General features: G+C 47.1%; 1 protein-coding gene across 1 annotated transcript in view; it reads left to right on the top strand.

Annotated features, from left to right (window-relative positions):
* The window catches only part of LOC132207729 (utrophin-like), a 169173-nt gene extending 165686 nt beyond the window's left edge, over positions 1-3487 (top strand). The window contains exon 4 of the mRNA XM_059643621.1: positions 3197-3487. Coding sequence (XP_059499604.1) covers positions 3197-3343 — 147 coding nt within the window. The 3' untranslated portion in view covers positions 3344-3487. The remainder of the gene's footprint in view (positions 1-3196) is intronic.
* The last annotated feature ends 18979 nt before the right edge of the window (positions 3488-22466 follow it).

Raw genomic sequence — 22466 nt, 5'->3', positions numbered from 1 at the left:
TCATCTCAGCAGCTCGACTCTGCCCAAAAGCTTGTGACATTTTTGAGGGATCTTCCCAAGTCTGAAAATCATTTTTGTTTTTGTACAATCAGAGTTGGCCAGTGTGGAAGGAGGTCGTTTGGCATATCGTAGCTCTTTGAAATAACTCCCCAATTCGTCCCCCTCTGCTTGGCAATGACTTCAACCACTTATAAAATCTCTTTAATGGAGGGAGACTTTGAAGGCATCTGATTGGAGTATTAACGATCCCAGAATACAACTGAGCCTTATTAAGTTGTTAGTTCTGATGATCAAGAGCTTGATGAAAGAGGATTGTTTGAAAAAGTGCCTTAAAAGAGAAAATGTACAGAGGCTAAGAGGTGTAGGAAGTTAGCGAGTTTTGAGAAGATTTGTTGCTTGGGTTGAGGTTCTGGATGTGAGTTTGCTCGCTGAAGGTGTAGGAAGTCTCTTGCTGGGTTTGAAGCCGACACAATTAAATGTTTGGCAACTGGTAGTGGGCTGTTTAAAATCAAGAGTGGGCAAGCGGACATAATTAGACGAGTGCAGATGTCCTGAAGTATGATTGGACTGGTGGAGATTACCAAAATAGCGATAGGCATAGCCAAGTAACGATTTGTAAACAAAAATGAGAATTTAATAAAATTACTGTTAATAGTATCAGTCAGGTAGAAAGTACAGAGAATAGGAATTGGTTCAAGTTGAGACTCAGGCAGTGGAGTTTTAGACGACCTCAAGTGTTCAATGGACAAATGTGGGTCTCCATCAGGGAATGCATTGGAATTGTCAGGTCCAGAAGTGAAGGAGTTCCAGGTGAAGGTTTCACTGCTAATGAGCCGAGACAAAAGACAGGTAGGCAGGATTGAAAAGATGTAAAGAGACAGCTTTAGGGATTGCATGAATGTGTGGTCGGACGTTCATCATGGGATAAACAAGATGGCAAGGTTGTGCTGAGACAAGTGTAATATTACATTGTTGCCAAGGCGGAGTAATGCAATCAGTAGGTCGTGAATAGAGATTGGTGTGGGGACCACAAAGTGGTCTTCCCAGTTTTAAATTGTTAACTCTACATAGTTGCGCAACTTTATGTTCTGTTCAAAAGGCATTACTGACAAGGAAACAGAAGTTAGCCATTTGTTTACTTGTCAATATATCTTGATTTTTCCACCATGTTCTCCAATTATTGACACAACACGTGCAGTGTACGAAGTGAACCGTTCAAACCTTAAAAGGAGATGTTAAAATTGTGGAATATAAAGTTAAATTTATTTTATTGAAAATTTAAATAAATTACATGAAGGTTTGACCAAGACTGCAAGGAATTAGATGGAACACCAGATGAATAAAACAAGCAGTAGTAAGGTGGTATTAGCTGGATGTTCCTGAAGAAACAGAACGCAGCCAACCTTTCTTCCATCAGGGGGATTAATTGTGTGGTGTCAGACACAGTCGATGAAATCATTCCTTCTGTCTTTCCTGTCTGACTAGACTATGGTTGTAATATTTCCTTTTTTAAGCGCTCAACGTTAGACATAGTTCACTTGACATTCTCATTTTATAAATTTTAACAAGTTGACTTATTGTCAAGTCATGATAGGATTGAAAACACATTCTATAACTGTTTGAAGTCAGAAGTCACATGACACCAGCTTGTCGTCCAACAGGTTCATTTGAAATCACACAAGCTTTTGGAGTGCAGCCCCTTCGTCAGGTGCAGTTAGTGAGGTGACCACCGAGAGACACAGCTTATCAGCAGAGAGATCAAAAGATCATAGAATTGGCGTGAGTGGAGTGTCAGATAATAACTCGAGACAGGTGACCAAGAGTGTTCGAGGCAAGTAAAGCGTTTATAAAGTCAATGTCAGTGCTGTGTTGTCATGATAATCAGGCAGCGCAACAGGAATGTACAAAAGGTGACATCTCAGGTCAGACTCTGACTTGTAGGTTCGAGGCTTGTGTTCAGAATCTGTCTTAGAGTTTTAACCTTTATTTCCAAAGCAGGAATTTATAAGATACCACACTGACTGTAACTACAAGTTGTGTGTTTCTTCAACAAAATATCTGCAAACAAACAAACATCCTGGATGAAGACTTATTATCTGACACTCCACTCACACCAGTTGTATGATGTTTTGATCTGTCTGCTTATGAATTGTGTGTCTGTGTGTTTTCCTCCCTGACCGCACCTGATGAAGGGACTGCACTCCCAAAGCTTGTGTGATTTCAAATAAACGTGTCAGATAATAACCTGATGTCATGTGACTTCTGACTTTGTCTATCCTAGTCCAACACCAGCACCTCCACATTATAACGGTTTGGAACCAAGTCAGTGCAACAGGTACATATCGAACATTTGACTTCGGAAGAATGCCGAGTGCTGAAAAGTTCATTAATAACAAAGGATTTCTTCATTATGCCATCTATCGTAACATGCTGCGTCTCACAGTCACAATGAAAGGATGGCCACTTGAATTTAGCAGGACCAAGAACAGTTATGGACATTTTTAGCATGGGAGGAGGCCATTCAACCTATTTTAACTGTCCCAGCTCTCTCCCAGCGCAACAAAATTAATCCTTCTCTCGAACTCATTCCACATATTTCACAGAATTGAAATATATAGGTACATACTGAAGAGATTTTAACATCAAGTGAGCAGTTCTCGCACTTCACCTTGTCACTAAAAATGGAAAATGTGACTTACAAGGAGTGGGTCTTTATTTTGTTCTGTTTTGATGATGAAGCAGATGCAAGTCAAAGTGCTGGAACTGGCGTCTTGAACTTAGCAACTGTTCAACATGTATAAAATGAATTCTGTGCACATCTACTAAAAGCAGTTTTATGGAAGGAAAAGGTACCAAAGAAGATTTGGTGTATTGTGCTTGATGCTATTGTACTCCAACCTGTGAAAACAGAACTCGACGACTGTGAGTGTTGAGTTCTGAGAGGGTGCTATCTTGTTTGAATGTACATTGCGAAGCCTAGGCCTATTTTCCCAACAGCAAAATTGGTAATCCAGCAAGAAATGGCTATTTCTCACATTTGTTGGCTGTAAGTGTCTGTTTAAAGTTTGAGTACAGTTTCCTCAGATACAGGTGCTTAACCTGCTTTTACAGTTGGAACATTTGTTGTGCCAATGAAAATTTTTTGAATGGCTTCACCTCCAGTTTTCCACTTTAGACATATTTGGTATTTTTTCAGGGTAAGGACTATCTTCAAAATCTGAGATTGGGTTTTGAAAGACAGCAGCCTTTGTTTTGGAGAGATAATGGGAACTGCAGATGCTGGAGAATGCGAGATAACAACGTGTGGAGCTGGATGAAGACAGCAGGCCAAGCAGCATCTTAGGAGCACAAAAGCTGACGTTTCGGGCCGAGAACCACCTTCAGAAAATGGGGAGGGGGTGCGGGTTCTGAAATAAATAGGGAGAGAGGGGGAGGCGGATGGAAGATGGATGGAGGAGAAGATAGGTGGAGAGGAGAGTATGGGTACGGAGGCAGGGAGGGGATAGGTCAGTCTGGGGAGGCCGGACAGGTCAAGGGAGCTGGATGAGGGGAAATAGGGGTGCGGTATGAGGTGGGAGGGGGGATGGGTGAGAGGAAGAATAGGTTAGGGAGGCGGGGACGAGCTGGGCTGGTTTTGGGATGCAGTGGCAGGACAGGAGATTTGGAAGCTTGTGAAAGCCACATTGATACCATTGGGCTGCAGGGTTCCCAAGCAGAATATGAGTTGCTGTTCCTGCAACCTTCGGGTGGCGTCATTATGGCACTGCAGGAGGCCCAGGTTGGACATGTCCTCTCGGGAATGGGAGGGGGAGTTGAAATGGTTCGTGACTGGGAAGTGGAGTTGTTGATTGCAAACTGAGCGTAGGTGTTCTGAAAAGCGGTCCCCAAGCCTCTGCATCGTTTCCCCAATGTAGAGGAAGCCACAACGGGGACAGCGGATGTTTTGGATATTTCTTAAGCATTGATTTTCATTCAGAGTTGGTTGGATTTTGCTGAAGCAATAGACATAACTCACGATGACGTAGACAATGTCAGAGTTAATGTTTTGCGTCCTGTGACCCTTCCTCAGATCCCACTCTTCACTGATGCTGCCAGACCTGATGAGCTTTTCCAGCAACTTCTGCTTTTGTTGCTGATTTACAGTGCCCACAGTTTTTTTGTTTTTTACGACACAGACAAAACTTGATCTCTGCAGGAAGCATGATGCTGCATTCTCCAACTTCCCTGCCTTTTTGTAATATAATATTGTCTTTTTAGGACAGAAGTGGCTTTTTTTTGTTTGTTTTAATTCCGCACATACTTTCTATGCAGGTTAAAAGTCTACACCTTTTCAGTTCTCTGCTGCATAATGAAGACTTGGAACAATTTTTTTATGTAAAGTAGAAAATCAGTGTGGTTTGTTTTCCAAAATGTGATGTGTAAGTGCAACACTTAACAGTGTGTTCATCAAACTATTGTTTCCTTTGATCTTTGTGTTGCAGAAATTTCCAGAATCATTTCATATATTTTTTTTGATATATTTTAGCAGCTTTCCTGGAGCAAGTCTGTTTTCCTTCGGATGAGATGACTTTCAGACATACTCCCTTTATTATGAGATTTAATTACGGTAAAATGAGGAGGATTTTTATCCACTGAGACACACATGACTACATGTTTAAAGCATTGGAAAATGCATTCTGTTCGGACTGTCATGTTATCTGGTGTTTGTACCAGGCTTTCCGATTAAATGCAAGTGATGAAGGATGCTAATGATGCCACATGTTATTACAAGAGGAAATGAACATACAAGGAAGGATTTTATGCCACATTTATACATAGCATGGACCGTGCAGCATGGATGCAGTGACTGAGTGAAATGGGATGCAGTGACTGAGTGAAATGGGATGCAGTGACTGAGTGAAATGGGATGCAGTGACTGAGGGAAATGGGATGCAGTGACTGAGGGAAATGGGATGCAGAGACTGAGGGAAATGGGATGCAGTGACTGAGTGAAATGCTCACAGCGAATTGCCCCCTCCATCCTGACCCGCTCACAGCGACTTGCCCCTCCAGTCCAGACCCGCTCACAGCGACTTGCCCCTCCAGTCCAGACCCGCTCACAGCGACTTGCCCCTCCAGTCCAGACTCGCTCACAGCGACTTGCCCCTCCAGTCCAGACCCGCTCACAGCGACTTGCCCCTCCAGTCCAGACCCGCTCACAGTGACTAGCCCCTGCAGTCCTGACCCGCTCACAGCGACTAGCCCCTGCAGTCCTGACCCGCTCACAGCGACTTTCCCCCTCACTCCTGACCCGCTCACAGTGACTCGACCCTGCAGTCCTGACCCACTCACAGCGAATTACCCCTGCAGTCCTGGCCCGCACGTTGCGACTTGCCCCTGCAGTCCTGACCCCCTCACAGCGACTCGCCCCTTCAGTCCTGTCCCAATCACAAGGACTTGCCCTCTCCATCCTTACCCGCTCACAGTGACTTGCCCCTGCAGTCCTGACCCCCTCACAGTGACCTGCCCCCTCACTCCTGACCCGCTCTACATTGAGGAAACCAAGCAGAGGCTTGGGGACCGCTTTGCAGAACACCTCCACTCGGTTCGCAACAAACAACTGCACTTCCCAGTCACGAACCATTTTAACTCCCCCTCCCATTCCTTAGACGACGTGTCCATCATGGGCCTCCTGCAGTGCCACAATAATGCCACCCGAAGGTTGCAAGAACAGCAACTCATAATCCACTTGGGAACCCTGCAACCCAATGGTATCAACGTGGACTTCACCAGCTTCAAAATCTCCCCTTCCCCAACTGCATCCCAAAACCAGCCCAGTTCTTCCCCTCCCCCTACTACATCACAAAACCAGCCCAGCTGTTCCCTTCCCCCGACTGCAACCCAAAACCAGCCCAGCCTGTCTCCGCCTCCCTAACATGTTGTTCCTCTCACCCATCCCTTCCTCCCACCTCAAGCCACACCTCCATTTCCTACCTACCACCTCATCCTGCCTCCTTGACCTGTCCGTCTTCCCTGGACTGACCTATCCCCTCCCTACCTCCTCACCTGTACTCTCCTCTCTACCTATCTTGTTTTCTCTCCATCTTCGGTCCGCATCCCCCCCCTCCCTATTTATTCCAGTTCCCTCTCCCATCCCCCTCTCTGATGAAGGGTCCAGGCCCGAAATGTCAGCTTTTGTGCTCCTGAGATGCTGCTTGGCCTGCTGTGTTCATCCAGCTCCACACTTTTTGTTATCTTGGATTCTCCAGCATCTGCAGTTCCCATTATCAGTGGCATTTTCCTCTTCATCAAAGTTTGTGCAAAAGCAACACGATATGGGGCGGCACGGTGGCTCAGCGGTTAGCACTGCAGCCTCACAGCACTGGGGACCCAGGTTCAATTCCAGCCTCAGTCTGTGTGGAATTTGCACCTTGTCCCTGTGTCTGTGTGGGTTTCCTCCAGGTGCTCCGGTCTCCTCCCACAGTCCAAAGATGTGCACGCTAGGTGGATTGGCCATGCTAAATTGCCCATAGTGTTCAGGGGCGTGGGTCTGGGTGGGATGCTCCAAGGTTTGGTGTGCACTTGTTGGGCCAAAGGACTTGTTTCCACACTGTAGGGAATCTAAACAAACCTGTTCCCACATCTCCATGTACCCTGCTGATCACTGCACACAGAGATGTTTGATAACAAAAGGATAACAATAATATTCAAACCCAGTGCTGGAGATGTATTTTAAATACACTGAGGCCAGTGTCGATCTCCAATTCAACTTTTATTTACAAATGAACTGTCTTCAACTTTAGCACTGCCTCATTCAGAGATAGTTGCCAGGGTGTCAGCATCTCTGACCCTCACACTTCTTATCTGTCAGCCAGGGCTCCCTGATTTGGGCTGTTAATATGGAACAATCAGGCAACTCATATTCTGAGAGGTTCAACTGGCCGACCTGGTCACAAACCAGTGTGGTGTGTTCATCGAAAATCAAACGTACTAGAAAGATACCATTCCATACCAGTGGAAAGGAAGGCATGAGGCTAAACTGGGGAGGGAAGGGAACTGCTTATTGGGGGTGGCCCAGAGAGTGGAAGAAAATTGAATAGGAAGAAGACCATTTGAGACTGAGGGAGAGAGATGTAATTGCCTGAATGAGGCATTCCAATTGCAAAATGGATTTTAGTGTGTACACCATGTTCAGTTTCCCTGATCTTAATCTGTACTCCTCTTTAAATCATTAGTATCTGAAATTTCTGTATCATTTCCAAATGTTCTGTCTCTAATGTTATGCTGTTGGAATTGGTTGAACTGCAGAGATATTATTTATTTGCACAAATGTGTTCAGTGAAATGAGTTGCATGCTATATATGTATTATTCTTCCTGATTCTATTGTACGCATACAAATTAAAGTTAGTTCTACTTTTGAACAACAAACTGCTTTTAGATGTCTGATGTATCTCATTTGCCTGCCACTTACTCTTGTTGATGAGTTGTGTTTCTGTTTTGTGTTTCTGTTTTGTGAAGAAATATGAATGAGCTGGAGCACTAATGGCAATGCCCAATGTGGTGATCTTCCAACATTGCAGCTGGAAGGTGGGTCAGGGAGGGGGATGGGTTTCACAAGAACTATTACAGAGGGAAATGGAGAGACAGGTGATGTATGTGGCAGCACCGAGACACTGAGGAGAATGAAACGCAGCCTGAAGGGGAATCTGGCTGTAGTCGCAAAGGCACGGGCTGAATGGAAGAGGACAGAAAGGATTCACTCTGAGGAAGAGAAGATCAGACTAGACTGACTCTGAAACAGGCAGTAATCATTGGCAAGTTCCTGATAGGAGGGTGAATCAATCGGGCTCACTTTAAGACTGTTTTCAGTTACCATATAGTTCGTGGGAGATGTGTAGATCAGGCCAGGCTCATAGAGAAACGCTTCCCAGAGTAATTAACATGGAGACCCCACTGGGAAAGAGTGAGGGGTTGGCCGTCCTGCTTCCACTGCTGCTGGTGATGTCCAGGCCAGACATTCTGGCCAGAGACTTCAGCTGCATCATCGGCACGAATGAACAATATGGAGGGTATGACAGTGAACTGGACTCGACGTCCAGATTTCTGATGGAAACGGTTAAAGTTGCCAAGCTGCATAACATCTTCAGCGCCCCTGCAGACTGAGCATAGAGTAGAAACGCCTGGTCATAGCCAGACGGGTCTGTACACCCATTGGATAGATTTCCTGTTTGCGCCCACACGTCCTCGATCATATCCATTGAAGTCAAGCCGGTGTTCTTCTCTGACTACTGCCTCCTGCTGGCTGACTGTCACCTACAGGATGACCAGCGGGCTGGCAAGGGAACATGGAAGCTGAATGTGAAACTGTTGACCCCAGAAAAATCATTAAGAAGCTCAAAAGAGAGCACACAGGTTGGAGAACGATGAAGACCCTTTTTGCACTTGGTGGGAGGCAGTCAAAGGGAACACCAAGAAGTTCTTTGTCCTGAAAAGTGTTCAGAAGGTGAGAGAGAGTTGGGCAAAACTGTTCAAACTCCAGAAACCCGTGCAACACCTACTCTTACTGCAGACAATCGGGTCAATGTCGCTGAGGAGCCCCAGGAGGTGTCGAGGCAGCAAGCCCCACTCTCTGCCTTGGAGGCCTCCAAGATAATCTTGCAGTTCAGGGTCTGCACTGTGGAGCAAGAGAGAATAACAGTCAGAGACAGACAGCACTGAAACAGACCGTTTGGTCCAACTTGTTCATGCTGACTCGATATCCTAAATAAATGTAGTTCCATTTGCCAGCATTTGGCCCATATCCCTCTGAACTCTTCCTATTCATTTTCCCATTCAGATGGCTTTTAAATGTTGAAATTGTACCAGCTTCCAGTCCTCTCTCTAGCAGCTCATTTCATACATACACCACCCTCTGCATGAAAATAATGTACCTTAAATCCCTTTTAGATCTTTCCCCTGTTACTTTAAACCTCTGCCCTCCAGTTATGGACTCTCCCGCCCCAGGGAACAGACAATGTCTATAAACCCTATCCATGCCTCTCATGCTGTTACTAATCTCTATCAGGTCATCCCTCAGCCTTTGATGCTCCAGGGAAAATAGACCCAGTCTATTCAGCCTCGTCCTTTAGCTTTAACCCTCCAACCCAGTCACCATCCTTGTAAATCTTTTCTGAACCCTTTCCGGTTTCACAACATCCTTCCTACAGCAGGGAGACTGGAATTAGTTACAGTATTCCAATGGAGGCCAAATCAGTGTCCTTTAAAGCTGCATGTGACCTAATGAGATGTGTTCACATTCCTTCTTGAAGATGCTAAAGGAGAGCTCTGTGCTCAGCAGCCTGAAGGATGAACATAGCTCGATAAGTTTGTCTCAATCTGACATCCTGAAGCTCAGCAAATCATTTTAAGCCAGTCCCTATGACACTCTGACCACAGCCGGCGCAATGACACCCAGACATTCCTGTCCTCGATCCTGGGGGTCTTCGACAACACCAAGCAGGAGAGCCTGGACCGACCATTATCTCTGGATGAGCTGGAGAAGGCCTTCGAGTCCTTAGAAAAGAATAAAACTCTGGGAAGTGATGCCTTTCCAGCCGAGTTGTATTCAGCTGTTTGGGAGTTGATTGGCCAGGGCCTGCTGGAGCTGTACGACAGTATGCTTCTGTCAGGTACTATGAGCGAATCCATGAGGAATGGTATCATCACCCTGACCTGCAAGTGGAAGGGAGTGAGGGAGGAAGTTAGAAATCAGCGACCAATATAATTGGCGAATGTAGCCTACAAAATCCTGTCTCAGTCATTTGTAACTGGGTCAGGTCTGCTCTGCGATTGGTGATTGACCCTGACCAAACCTGTGCTGCAGCGGACAGGACGATCTCTGAGAGCCTCGCGCTCCGAGGGATACGATCACCGGCAGGCAGAACAGAGGGGTGGATACCTGCCTCATCAGCCTGGACCAAGAGAAGGCCTTTGGCAGGATATTGCACACCAACATGGGCTTTGGGGAGAGAATCTGCAATTGGGCCCGACAGATCTACACCGACACCATTAGCGCAGTCTCAATCTGCGTATGGGAATCACAGAGCTTACCCATCAGATCCAGGGTCTGAGAGGGCTGCCCACTCTCTCGTGCCTTTTTGTGTGCTCTATCGAGCCCTTTGCTGAGTCCATCAGTAAGGATGTGAGCCTGAGAAGTGTGATTATTCCAGGTAGAGCGGGCCTGCAGGTCAAAGCGTCCCTGTACGATAACGATGTCACCAATCTCTGCTCAGCCCCAGTGTCAGTGCGCAGGTTCATGAGCATCTGTGACCCTTTCAAACTGGCCTCGGGAGCCACGGTAAATCGAGACAAGAGTGAGGCCATGTTCTTTGGGATCTGGCCTGAATGATCCTTCATTCCCTTCACCGTCAGGGCAGATTACCCAAAAGTGCTGGGCACACAGTTCAGAGAGCCTGGGGCGTGCAGAAAGCCTTGGGAGGTGCACATTGTGGGTAAAATCCTGGTCATCAGGTGTGAGGCACTCTCTCTGTTGTTGTGCATGGCACAGTTCTGGCCCATCACCCACACTGCACTGTTTCCCTCATCCGAGCCATCTTCCATTCCTACTGGAAGCCTAAGATAGACCGTGTCTGCAACAACTCCATGTACTAAGCTCTGGCTAAGTGGGGGAAGAACGTACCCAATGTCACCCTCATCCTGATGTCCACCTTGTTGTGCATTAAGCTGTGTGTAGACTCTCAGTACGCAAAGACCAAGTGTCACTAGGTACTGAGGTACGACCTGATCCCAGTGTTGCGAACGAAGGGACTGGCCTCTCTGCCACGGAAAGCTCCAAGTAGTTGGACCGTTCTATAACATATGTCCTTTGTTGTGAAATTTGCAAAGAAACAAACGTCTGACCGCCAGTCCATCAGGTCGTGGTCAGCACGCAGCGTGCTCGAGACCCTGTGGGAAAAGGAGAGGCTGGATCCTGTCGTGTAGTTCCCAGAGCAGACTGACAAAGTCATTTGGTACAATGTGTCATCATCAGAACTTTCCAACAAACAACAAAACATAGATTGGCGGGTGGTGAGAATCCTGTCAGATTGTTTATGTGCACCTTGTTGGCCTGTGCCACAGTACACTGCCCTGGAAGTGGCTGAGGGTGAAACCGAAACATCAGCTTTCCTGCTGCTCTGATGCTGCCTGTCGTGCTGTGTTCATCCAGCCCACACCTAGTTATCGCAGACTCAGCATTAGCAGTTCCTACTCTCTCTCGGCTCAGTGTGAGACCTTTTACAGTTACCGTATAGCTACAGGGAGTGTGTGGATGAGGCCAGGCTCAATGTTTACCTTCAGCATATAGTTATTGGGAGGTGCACGGATGAGGATAGACTTGCTGTGAGACTGTTCACAGTCACCGTATAGTAAGTCGGAAGCATGGAGATGAGGCCAGGCCCACTGTGATACTGTTTACAATCACTGTTTAGTTTCTGGGAGGAGTGTAAATAAGGCCATGCTTGGTGTGAGACTGTTTTGTGTCCCTGTATAATTACTGGAGGTGTGTCAGTGAGGTGAGGGCAATTGTCAGACCGTTTACAGTCAAGTAGGACTTCCTGTGAGTTGTGCGAATGAGGCCAGGGCCACTGTGAGACCATTTACAGTCACCGCATCATGACGCGGAAGCGTATAGATGCTGCCAGGCTCCCTGTCAGTAACCAGGTGGTGTGTCCACGAGGCATAACTGGGATGCACTAAAAGCTTGGGGCATAACTGGGACGATGGGGCTGCTGCTGCCGAGGCACAGTCGGGAAGGACCACTGTCTGAGGTTTTCCTGCTGAAGGTAAATGAGGGTCCATTCAGTTATCGGACCCTCCCCGTGTCTCACATGTATGTAAATATTTTTGTTGTATGTCTAAGAGAGGTCTTTGGTTCATTGGGTGGAGCCAAAGTCCAATGCTTTATTTGTTTATTTGATATGCAGCTGGACAGAACGCAACTGCAGTTGTGACATTGTACATATACAAAGAGATTTCTTGTGAAAAAGGTGTATTTTTCAAATCAGAAATGTGACTGGGAGGAGTGTGGATGAGCCCAGGCTCACTGTGGGTCTGGTTACGGTCACCACATTGTCACTAAGATGTGTGTATATGAGGCATGGCTGGCTGTGAGACTGTGAAAAATCACTGTAATTAATAAGAGTTTGTTTCTTCAATTATTTGTTGGATGTGTGTGTCACTGACTGGTCCAACATTTATTGCCCATCCCTAATTGCCCTGGAGATGTTGGTGGTGAGCTGCCTTCTCGAACCACTGCAGTTCGCCTGTTGTGGGTTGCCCCCACAGTGCCATGAGGGAGGGAATTCCCATCTTTTGAACAGTCGCAGTGAAGGATTCCGGATATATTTCTAAATCAGAATCACGAGTGGCTTGGAGTGGGATTGAAGGAGGCGTTCCTTGATGCCCTTGTCCTTCGAGATGGAAGCTGTCATGGGTTTGGAAGGGACTGCATGAGGAGCTTTGGCGAATTTCTGCCATGCATCTTGTGGATCGTACACAGTGCTGCTGAGGCCACTCATCATTGGTGGTGGAGGGAGTGGATGATTGTCGATATCGTGTCAGTCAAATGGGCTGCTTTGTCCTGGATGGAGTCAAGCTTCTTGCATGTTGTTCCAGATGCAGCCATCCTGGTAAATGGGGAGCGTTCCATCACAGTCCTGACTTATGCCTTGTAGACAGTGGACACGTTCTGCGGAATCAGGAGGTGGGTTAGTCGCCGCAGCATTCCTCACCTCTGACCTGCTCTTGTAGTCACTGTGTTTATGTGGTGCGTCTGGTTCAGTTTTTGTTAAAAGCTCACCCCCATGACGGTGACAGTGTGGGATGCAGTGAATGTAACAAATTGTTTGTCAAGGGGTGGTTGTCTCTTGTTGGTGACGGTTATTGCCTGGTATTTCTGTGGTGTGAATGTAACTTCCACTTGTCTGACCAAGCCTGGGTATTGCCCAGATCTAGTTGCATTTGGACAAGGACTGCTTTAGGATCTGAGGAATCATGAATGATGCTGAACATTGTGCAATCATCAGGAACATCCCAACTTCTGGCCTTATGATGAACGCAAGTTCATTGATGAAGCAGCTGAAGATGGTTATATCGGACACTGCCACGAGAAACTCCTGCAGGGATCCCCTGGAGCGAAGATATCTGACCTCCAATAAGATCATTCATTTTTCTGCGTGCCAGGTATGACTCCAGCAAGTGGAGAATTTGTCCCCTTATACCCATTGAGTCCAGTTTTGCTCGGGCTTCTTGATGCCACACTTGGTCAAATGTAGTCTTGTTGTAAAGGGCTGGAGCTCTCACTTCCCCTCTGGAATGCAGCTGTATTGTCCATGTTTGAACCAAGGCTGTAATGAGGTCAGGAGCTGAGCTGCCCTGACGTAACCCAAACTGGCCGTCGCTGAGCAGGTGCTGCCTGATAACAATGTTACTGACACCTTCTATCACTTTCCTGATGATTGAGTACAGCCTGATGGGGCAGTATATGGCCAGGTTGGATTTGTCCTATGTTTGCAATCCAGCACATACGTGGGCAATTTTCCACATTGTCGGGTAGATACCAGTGTTGAAACTGCACTGCAACAGCTTGGCACGGGGAGCGGCACGTTCTGGAGCACAAGTCTTCAGTATTATTGCCAGAATATTGTCAGGGCCTGTGACCTTTGCAGTATCCAGTGTCTCCAAGTGATTCCTGACATCACGTGGGGTGAATTGAATTGACTGAAGACCGGTATCTGTGATGCTGGCGGAGCCCGAGATGAATCATCCACTTGGCCCTTCTGGCTGAAGATTGCTATGAATACTTCAGCCTTATCTTTTGCACTGATGTGCTGGGCTCTTCCATCATTGAGGATGGGGATATGTGTAGAGTCTTCACGTCCAATCAGTTGTTTAATTGTGCACCACAGTAAATGACGAGATGTGGCAGGACTGCAGAGCTCAGATTTGATCCATTGATGGTGGGATCACTTTGCTGTGTGCATCACTTGCTGGCTATGCTGTTTGGCGGCTTCACCAGGTTTCTTTATTTATTCATTCACAGGACAAGGGCATCATAGAATAGAATCAGAGAATCCCTACAGTGTTTTGGTATTTCCAGGGGGTCCCGGGAGGGGTGGTGTGTCGGTATTTCCAGGGGGTCTCAGGGAGTATGTCAAGACTTACAGTGGGTCGCAGGGAGTTTGTACAGGGATCTGGGGCTGTGTGTCCGTATTTCGAGGAGCTCCTGGGGAATGTGTCAGTGTTTAGAGGGGACCCTGGGAAATGTGTCATTATATACAGGGAGTCCCAGGGAGTTTCTCAGTACTAAAAGCGGGGACAGGGAATGTGTCAATATTTGCAGCTGGTCCCGGGGAATATATCAGTATTTACAAAGGGTCCTGGGGAGTGTGGCAGTATTTTCAGGGGTTCTCTGGGACTTTGCCAGTATTTAAAGGGTGTCGAGGGAATATGTCAGTATTTAGAGGGCTTCCAGAGGAGTGTGACAGAATTTACAGGGGTCCCGGTGATTGTATCAGTATTTGCAGGGTGTCCCAGGGAGAGTATCGGTATCCGGGGGTGGAGTGTGTCAGTGTTTACGGGAGTTCCGGGCTGTGTATCGGTATTTACAGGGGGAATGGGGAATGTGTAATTATTTCCAGGGGGTCCTGGGAGTTTATCAGTGTTTACGGGGGTTCCGTGGAATGTGTCAGTGTTTCGGTGAAGTCCCAGGGAATGTGTTCGTGTTTAGAGGGGTCCTTGGGAAATGTGTCCGGATTTACATGCAGCCCCAGGGAGTTTCTCAGTATTTACAGCGGATTCCAGGGAATGTGACAGTAGTTACAGTGTGTCGTGAGGTGTGTGTCGGTATTTACGGGATATCCCAGTATTTGTGGTTAGTTGCGTAGAGTGTGTCTACACGTACAAGGGTCCGGGGATGTGTGTCAGTACACAGAGGAGGCCGAGGGAATTTTTCAGTATATAAAGCGGGCCCTGGGAAATGTGTCAGCGTTTACAGAGGGTCCCTGGGAGTGTGGTGGCATTTTCATGGATTCTCAGGTACTATGTCAGTATTTACAGGGAGTCCTGCGGAGCGTGTCAGAATTTATAGGGGCTCGGTGCATACTGACACACTCCCATGGAATCCCTGTAAACACTGGCACACTCCCTGGGACCACCTTGAAATACTGTAGCTCTCCCTAACACCCGCTGAAAAAACAAAGTCCACGGGCCCCCCTGTAACTACTGACGCTCTCCCCAAGTCTCCCTGTCAATCCTGACACAATCCCTGAGATGCCCTGTAAATACTGACCCTCCATGGGACCGCCTGTAACTACTGACACACTCCCGGGAGCACCTGTAAATAATTACAAATTCCCCGGAACACCCTGTAAATACTGACACTCTCACCAAGAGCCCCTGTCAATACTGACACAGTCCCTGAACCCCTGTAGGTCGCGGGAATTTTTCAGTATTTAAACGAGGCCCCGGGAAATGCGTCAGTCTTTGCAGAGGGTCCCAGGGACTGTCAGTATTTTCAGGATTTGCTGGGACTGTGTCAATATTTCCAGGGGTCCCACGGAGTGTGTCAGTTTTACAGGTGATTTCAGGGGCTTTGTCAGTATTTCCAGGGGGTCACACAGATGTGTCAATATTTACAGTGTGTCCCCGGGGACTCTGTTGGTCTTGACAGGGGATTACCAGGTCGTGTGTCAATATTTACAGGGTGTCACAGGTTGTGTGTGTGTGTCAATATTTACAGGGTGTCCCTGTGTATGTGTGTGTGTGTGTGTGTGTGGGTATTTACAAAGAGTCCCTGGGGAGTGTGTCAGTGTTCATTGTGGGTCCAGGAGAGACTGTCAGTATTTATAGGACGTCCAGGGAGACTGTCAGTCTTTACAGGGGGTCGTCAGGAGTTTGTCAGAGGGTGAACGCTGAGGCAGTGCCTCATTATGCAGGTGTCAGAATTCAGATAGTGTCCATGATGAGAGGGTCAGTACTGAGGTATTGCAGCTCTGTGAGCAGGTCAGTTCTTAACCAGCGTCTCGTTGTCAAGTGGTCAGTCCTGAGGCAGTGACTCCATGCTGGATGGTCAGTGTTGAGGAAGTGCCTCATTGTTAGAGGAACATTACGGAGGGTAAGTCTCAAGGTAATGGTGACAGAGCTGAGACAGAGCCACATGATCAGAGAATCAGGGCTAAGGGATTGACTCAATCACAGCATTGTCTTGAGGCAGTCCCTCTTTGTGAGAGGTTTAGTTCTGATGGAGCGCATTTGTCAGAGGCGATCCATACTGATCCAGTGCCTCATTGTCGTGGGGTCAGACTGAGAGGCTGCTAAACAATTATCAAGTCAGTTGTGACATATTACAGTTCTATCCTGGGGTCAGTCCTGACAGAGTGCCTCATTGCCAGAGTATCAGTCCTGAGGTATTGAAGCGCTGTCTGAGCATCAGGGGTAGGGAGTGCCTCATTGTCACAGGGTCAGAAATGTGGGAGTGCGTTATTGTCAAAGGGTCAATGCTGAGGGAGTGCTGCCATTTAAGGGGGACAGAATTAAGGAAGTTGCTCACATTTCAAGGGCCAGTACTGAAATAGTTTTGCACTGGGATGTCAGTGTGGAGGAAGGGCCTCAGAAACAGCGGGTCAGTATGACGGTTTCCCTTATTGTCAGGGGGACAGTTCTGAGGCACTGACTCGTTGTCAGAGGGTCAGTACGGAGGTATTGAATCACTGTCAGCGTATCAGAACTGTGGGGCTGTTTTATTGTCACAGCGTCAAAACTGACGCAGTGCCTCATGAAAAATGGGTTAGAATTGCGAGAGACCCACACATTACACAATCAGTAATGATGTATTACAGCATTGTGAGATGGTCAGAATGAGAGAGGGCCTCATTGTCACAGGGTCTGCACTGAGCGATTTCATCATTTTCAGGCACTCCGTAGGGGCAGAGCCTCATTGTGATCGGGTCAGAATTGAGGGAGTGCCACTTGATTACGGGGGCAATACTGAGGTATTGCAGTTCTGTCAGGTGGTCAAATCTGATGGAGCTCCTCATTGTCAGGAGATCAGCACTGTCAGAGCAGAAGGGCTGAGGTGTTACAGGTCTATGAGAGGTCAGTACTACGGGAGTGCCTCATTATCAGAGGTCCAGTACCGAGGGAGTGCACAATCGTCAGACTGTCAGTACTGAGGGAATGCCTGATTGTTCAAAGGGTCAGTACACAAGGAATGTCTCAATGTAATGTATGATTAGAGATGCAGTGCTGAAGGAGTGCCTCATTCTCAGTGTCAGTTCTGAGGCAGGGTCACATTGCTGGAGGGTTGTTCTGACTTGGTGCATTAGTAACAGAGGGTCAATACTGAGGCAGCATCTCATTTTAGGGGCTTAGAATTCATGGGTGCTACATAATTAGGAGGTTAGCCCCGAGGTATTGCAGCTCAGGTGCGGTCATTAGTGAGGGGGGAGTGCAACATTGTCAGGGGTCAATTCTGAGGTGTCAGAAAAAGTCCTCCCAGAAACATCAGCAGGACTTGACAAAATCTGTACAAGTGAAGCAATGCCTGGCCCGTTAAATAAGAGCAGGTTTGTTGGAGCCGATATAAACGATAGACCTCAGTGTAATGGAGGAAGCATTGAGGGAGTCCTGTACTGATAATACAAGATAATAATTCATACATAATTGCAGCATTGTCAGAGGATCAGAACAGCCAGAGTGCATTATTATGAGAGGCTGAACACAGAGGAGGAGCTTCATTGGAACAGGTTCAGAATTAATGGTGAGCAACACATTCACAAGGTCAGTACGGAAGTATTGCATTTCTATTGGAGGCTCAATACTGAGGAATTACCTCTGTCAGAAGTTAGTACTTTGTCAGGAGTGAGGAATTGTGGCATTGTCACTGTGTTGGTCTGAGAAAGTGCCTCTTTATCAGAGGGTCAGAATTGATGGGAGTGCTACATGATTAGATGCTCAGGACTAACAGATTGCAGGACTGTCGGCGGGTCAGATCTGTGGGAGTGATCATTGTGAGATGGTCGCTGATGTCCAACCCTAAAACACAGAGCGCCCTGTAAATAACTCCTTAAAAAAAAGGCCCCTTTCACTAAACCCGAAAACAGAGCCCCCGTATCTAAGTCCGAACACACAGAACCCACTAAATTACTCCTAAAACACGAAGCTCACTGTGAATAAACCCCAAACACAGATGGCCCTGTAAATGAACACTAAAGAATAGAGCCTCCTAAAACAAACAGCACCCGTGAAATAAAGCCGAAAACACAGGAACCCCAGTGTATAAACCCTGACATTCAGAGCCCCCTGTAGATAAACACTAAAAAAAAGTAAAAACTAAAAGGAACTGTGGATACAGTAAAATCAGGAACAAAAACAAAATTGCTGGAAAAGCTCAGCCCTCACGCTAGCCCAATCCGGCACTCAGCAGAGCCTCAGGCCCAAACTAAACCAAGCTTCAGCCGCACTCCTCGCCCTCACACACGGAGCCGCCTGCACAGAGACCCTCAAACGCCTTTCTCTCATCCGTAAAAAGCGGGCTTCACTGTAAATAACCCCTAAAACACAGAGTCCTGTTTAAACAAACTTCTACAATATCAACTTCACCCCCTGTAATTATACGCTCAAATACAGAGACCCCTTTAAATGAACACGAACACATATCCCCCAGGAAGTAAAAGGTGAAATACCGGGCTCCTTCGAAACAAAGCCGAAGGCACAGAGCACCTGTCAATACACCCCAACATCGAGCCGACCTGTATATTATCCGTAAAACAGGGCCCCTTACAAATAAACCCTAAAAGACAGAGCTGGCTGTAAGTAAAGAGCCCCTTGTAAATAAATACCAAAACACACAGTAAAAACCGGAAGAACTGCGGATGCTGCAAATCAGGGAAAATATCCAGAGTTGCTGGAAAAGCTCAGCAAGTCTGACAGCATCTGTGAGGGAAAAGAAAGAGTTAACGTTTTGGGTCAGGTGATCCTTCCTCAGAACCTCTGGCTGGCGCGTCTTCAGTTATGCAGGGTGAATTGCTTTAAAATATCCTTTTTCTGTGAGGCTCTATAACATTATAATAGAAAAACATCAGAACTAAGCAGGAGTAGGCCATCCGGCCCCTCGAGACTGCCCCGCTGTTCAATAAGATCCTGGCTGATCTTTTTGAGACTCAGCTCCACTCACCCACTCGCTCACCATAAGCCTAAATTCCTTTCATGTTCATAACGTGATCTGGTCTTGCCTTAAACACATTCAGCGAGGTAGTTTCAACTGCTTCACTGGGCAGGGTATTCCACAGATTGACAACCCTTTGGGTGAAGAAGTTCCTCCTGTCCTCAGTCTGACATCTGCTTCCTTTTATTTTGAGCTATACCCGCCTCCTCCTCGTTTCACCTGCCAGTGGAAACAACCTCCCTGTCTCCACCTTATCTATTCCCTTCATAATCTTGTATGTTTCTATAAGCTCTCCCCTCAGTCTTCTGAATTCCAATGAGTATCATCCCAGCCAACTCAGTCTCTCCTCATATTCCAACCCTCTCAACTCTAGAATCAACCAAGTCAGTCTCCTCTGTGCCCCCTCCAGTGAGAGTATATCCCTTCTCAAGTCAGGAGACCAAAACTGCACACAGTAGTCCAGGTGGAGCTTCATCAGGACCCTATACAGCTGCAGCATAGCCTCCCTGTTTTTAAACTCCATCCTTCTCGCAATGACAGACAAAATTCTATTTGCCTTTATAATTATCTGCTACAATATTACTTTGAGCGATTCCTGCACAACGACACCCAAGTCACTTTGCACAGTAACATGCTGCAATTTTTTTACCATTTGAACCATAGCCTACTTTGTTGTTATTCCTATCAAAATGGATGACCTCACATTTATTGACATTGAACTCCATCTGCCAGACCATTGCCCACTCACTTAGACTGTATAACCATCTGCAGGCCTTCAGTTCTTCTGCACACTTTGCTCTACCGCTCATCTTAGTGTCATCTGCAAATGTTGACACACAACACTTCATCCCCGACTATAAATCATCTGTATCAATTGTAAACAATTGCAGTCCCAACACTGATCCCTGAGACACACTACTAGCCACTGACCGCCAACCAGATAAACACCCATTTACCCCTACTCTTTGTTTTCTGCTAGTCAATCAATCCTCTGTCCATGCCAATACATTACCTGTAATGTCATGCAACTTTATCTCATGTCGCAGCCTTGGCATCTAGTCAAATGCCTTCTTGAAATCCAGATACATGATATCCACAGGTTCCCCATTGTCCACCATGCAAGTATGTCCTCAAAGAATTCCACCAAATTAATTAAACATGACCTCCCCTTCATGAGCCCATGCTGGCTGTTCCCAATGAGACAATTTATATCCAGTTGTCTTGCTATTATCTTCCTTAATGATGGATTCACGCATTCTCCCAACAACCGAAATTAAGCTAACTGACCTATAGTTACGTGCTTTTTGGAAAACAGCCAATGTGACACCACTGTTTAAAAAGGAAGTTTACAATCTGCGGGAACCAGCCCAGATTCCAGTGAATTTTGGTAAATAATTACTGGTGCAAGCCTCTTTACTATACTGTTGTACGAAAGGTCCTCTTTACCAATGCGCCCACAAGCACTACATATTAGCGCTCTCACGCTCTCATTCATTCATAACTTTACTGACCTCTTACTGGCATAGCTTGTTTAATATTACCGCATTTCATTCATAAAATTGCCATCTTGTCATACCTTTCACTATGAAAGGGAGACTGAATTAAAATGCTCCTTCCACCCCATTTACAGCCCTTTCACAGTTTTAATCCTCACGGCTTTATTTTGCCGACAGCTGCAAAACGTGTGTCTACATCAGTGTCTATCCCTGAGTACATGTTAATTTTCTAACCTATTCAGAACAATACCATCGTGTCATCGTTTGAAGAAGCATAATATTAATCAGCCCTCAGCAACCGTCTCCTAGGACTTGAATAGCTTGCAGGATATCAGACAAGTTTTCTGCATAAGCAGAGATAGTAGGAACAGCAGATGCTGGAGAATCTGAGATAACAAGGTGTAGAGGTGGATGAACACAGCAGGTCAAGTATCAGAGGAGCAGGAAGATTGATGTTTCAGGCCTAGATGCTTCTTCAGAAATTGGGAAGGGGAAGGAGGTTCTGAGATAACGAGAGAGAGGGGGAGACGGATAGAAGATACATAGAGGAGAAGGTAGGTGGAGAGGAGACAGACAGGTCAAAGAGGTGGGGATGGAGCCAGTAAAGGTGAGTGTAGATGGGGATGTAGGAAGGAGCTGGGTCAGTCCAGGGAGGATGGACAGGTCAAGGGAGCGGGATGAGGTTAGTAGGTAGGAGACGGAGGTTGGGGCTTGAGGTAGGAGGAAGGACAAGGGTAGGGAGGCAAGGGCGAGCTGGGCTGGTTTTGGGATGCGGTGGGGGAGGAGAGATTTTGAAGCTTATGAAGCCCACATTGACACCATTGGGCCGCAGGGTTCCCAAGCGGAATATGAGATGCTGTTCCTGCAACCTTTGGGTGACATCGTTGTGGCACTGCAGGAGGCTCAAGATGGACATGTCGTCTGAGGAATGGGAGGGGGTGTTGAAACAGTTCGCGACTGGGAGGTGCAGTTGTTCAGTGCGAACTAAGTGTAGGTATTCTGCAAAGCGGTCCCCAAGCCTCCACTTGGTTTCCCCAATGTAGAGGATGCCACAACACGAGCAGTGGATGCAGGAGACCACATTGGCAGATGTGCAAGTGAACATCTGCTTGAGGTGGAAAGTGTTCTTAGGGCCTGGGATGGGGAGTGAGGGGAGTGGTGTAGGGGCAGGTGTAGCACTTCTTGCAGTTGCAGGGAACAATGTGCCAGGGGTATTGGGGCTGGAGGGGAGTGCGGAGCAGACAAGGCAGTCACAGAGACAGTGGTCCCTCCAGAAAGCAGATAAGGGTGGGGAGGGAGATATGTCTTTGGTGGAGTCGGATTGAAGATGATGGTTGGAGGATGATACGTTAGATCCAGAGGTTGGTGGCGTGGTACGTGAGGATGAGGGGGATTGTGTTTTGGTTGTTATTGCGGAGAGGGGGCATGAATTACAGGAAATGTGGGAGACGCGGTCAAGGGCGTTCTCGACCACTGTGGGAGTCGGGGGGAGGATTTGCGGTCCTTGAAATATGAGGAAACCTGAGATGTATTGGAGTGGAATGCCTCATCCTGGGAGCAGGTGTGGCGGAGGTGAAGAAATTGAGAACAGGGGGTGTTATTTTTGCTGGAAGGTGGGTGGGAGGAGATGTATTCCAGGTAGCTGTGTGAATCGGTGAAATAGATATCAGTTTCGAGGTGGTTGCCGGAGATGGAAACAGAGAGGTCCAGGAAGGTGAGACAGGTATTAGAAATAGTCCAGGTGAACAGGTATTAGAAATCGTCCAGGTGAACAGGTATTAGAAAT

Source organism: Stegostoma tigrinum, unplaced genomic scaffold, assembly GCF_030684315.1.
Source record: "Stegostoma tigrinum isolate sSteTig4 unplaced genomic scaffold, sSteTig4.hap1 scaffold_137, whole genome shotgun sequence".
In the NCBI taxonomy this organism is placed as follows: domain Eukaryota; kingdom Metazoa; phylum Chordata; class Chondrichthyes; order Orectolobiformes; family Stegostomatidae; genus Stegostoma; species Stegostoma tigrinum.
The sequence above is the reverse complement of the archived record's forward strand: the minus strand, read 5'-3'. Positions and strand labels throughout refer to the sequence as shown.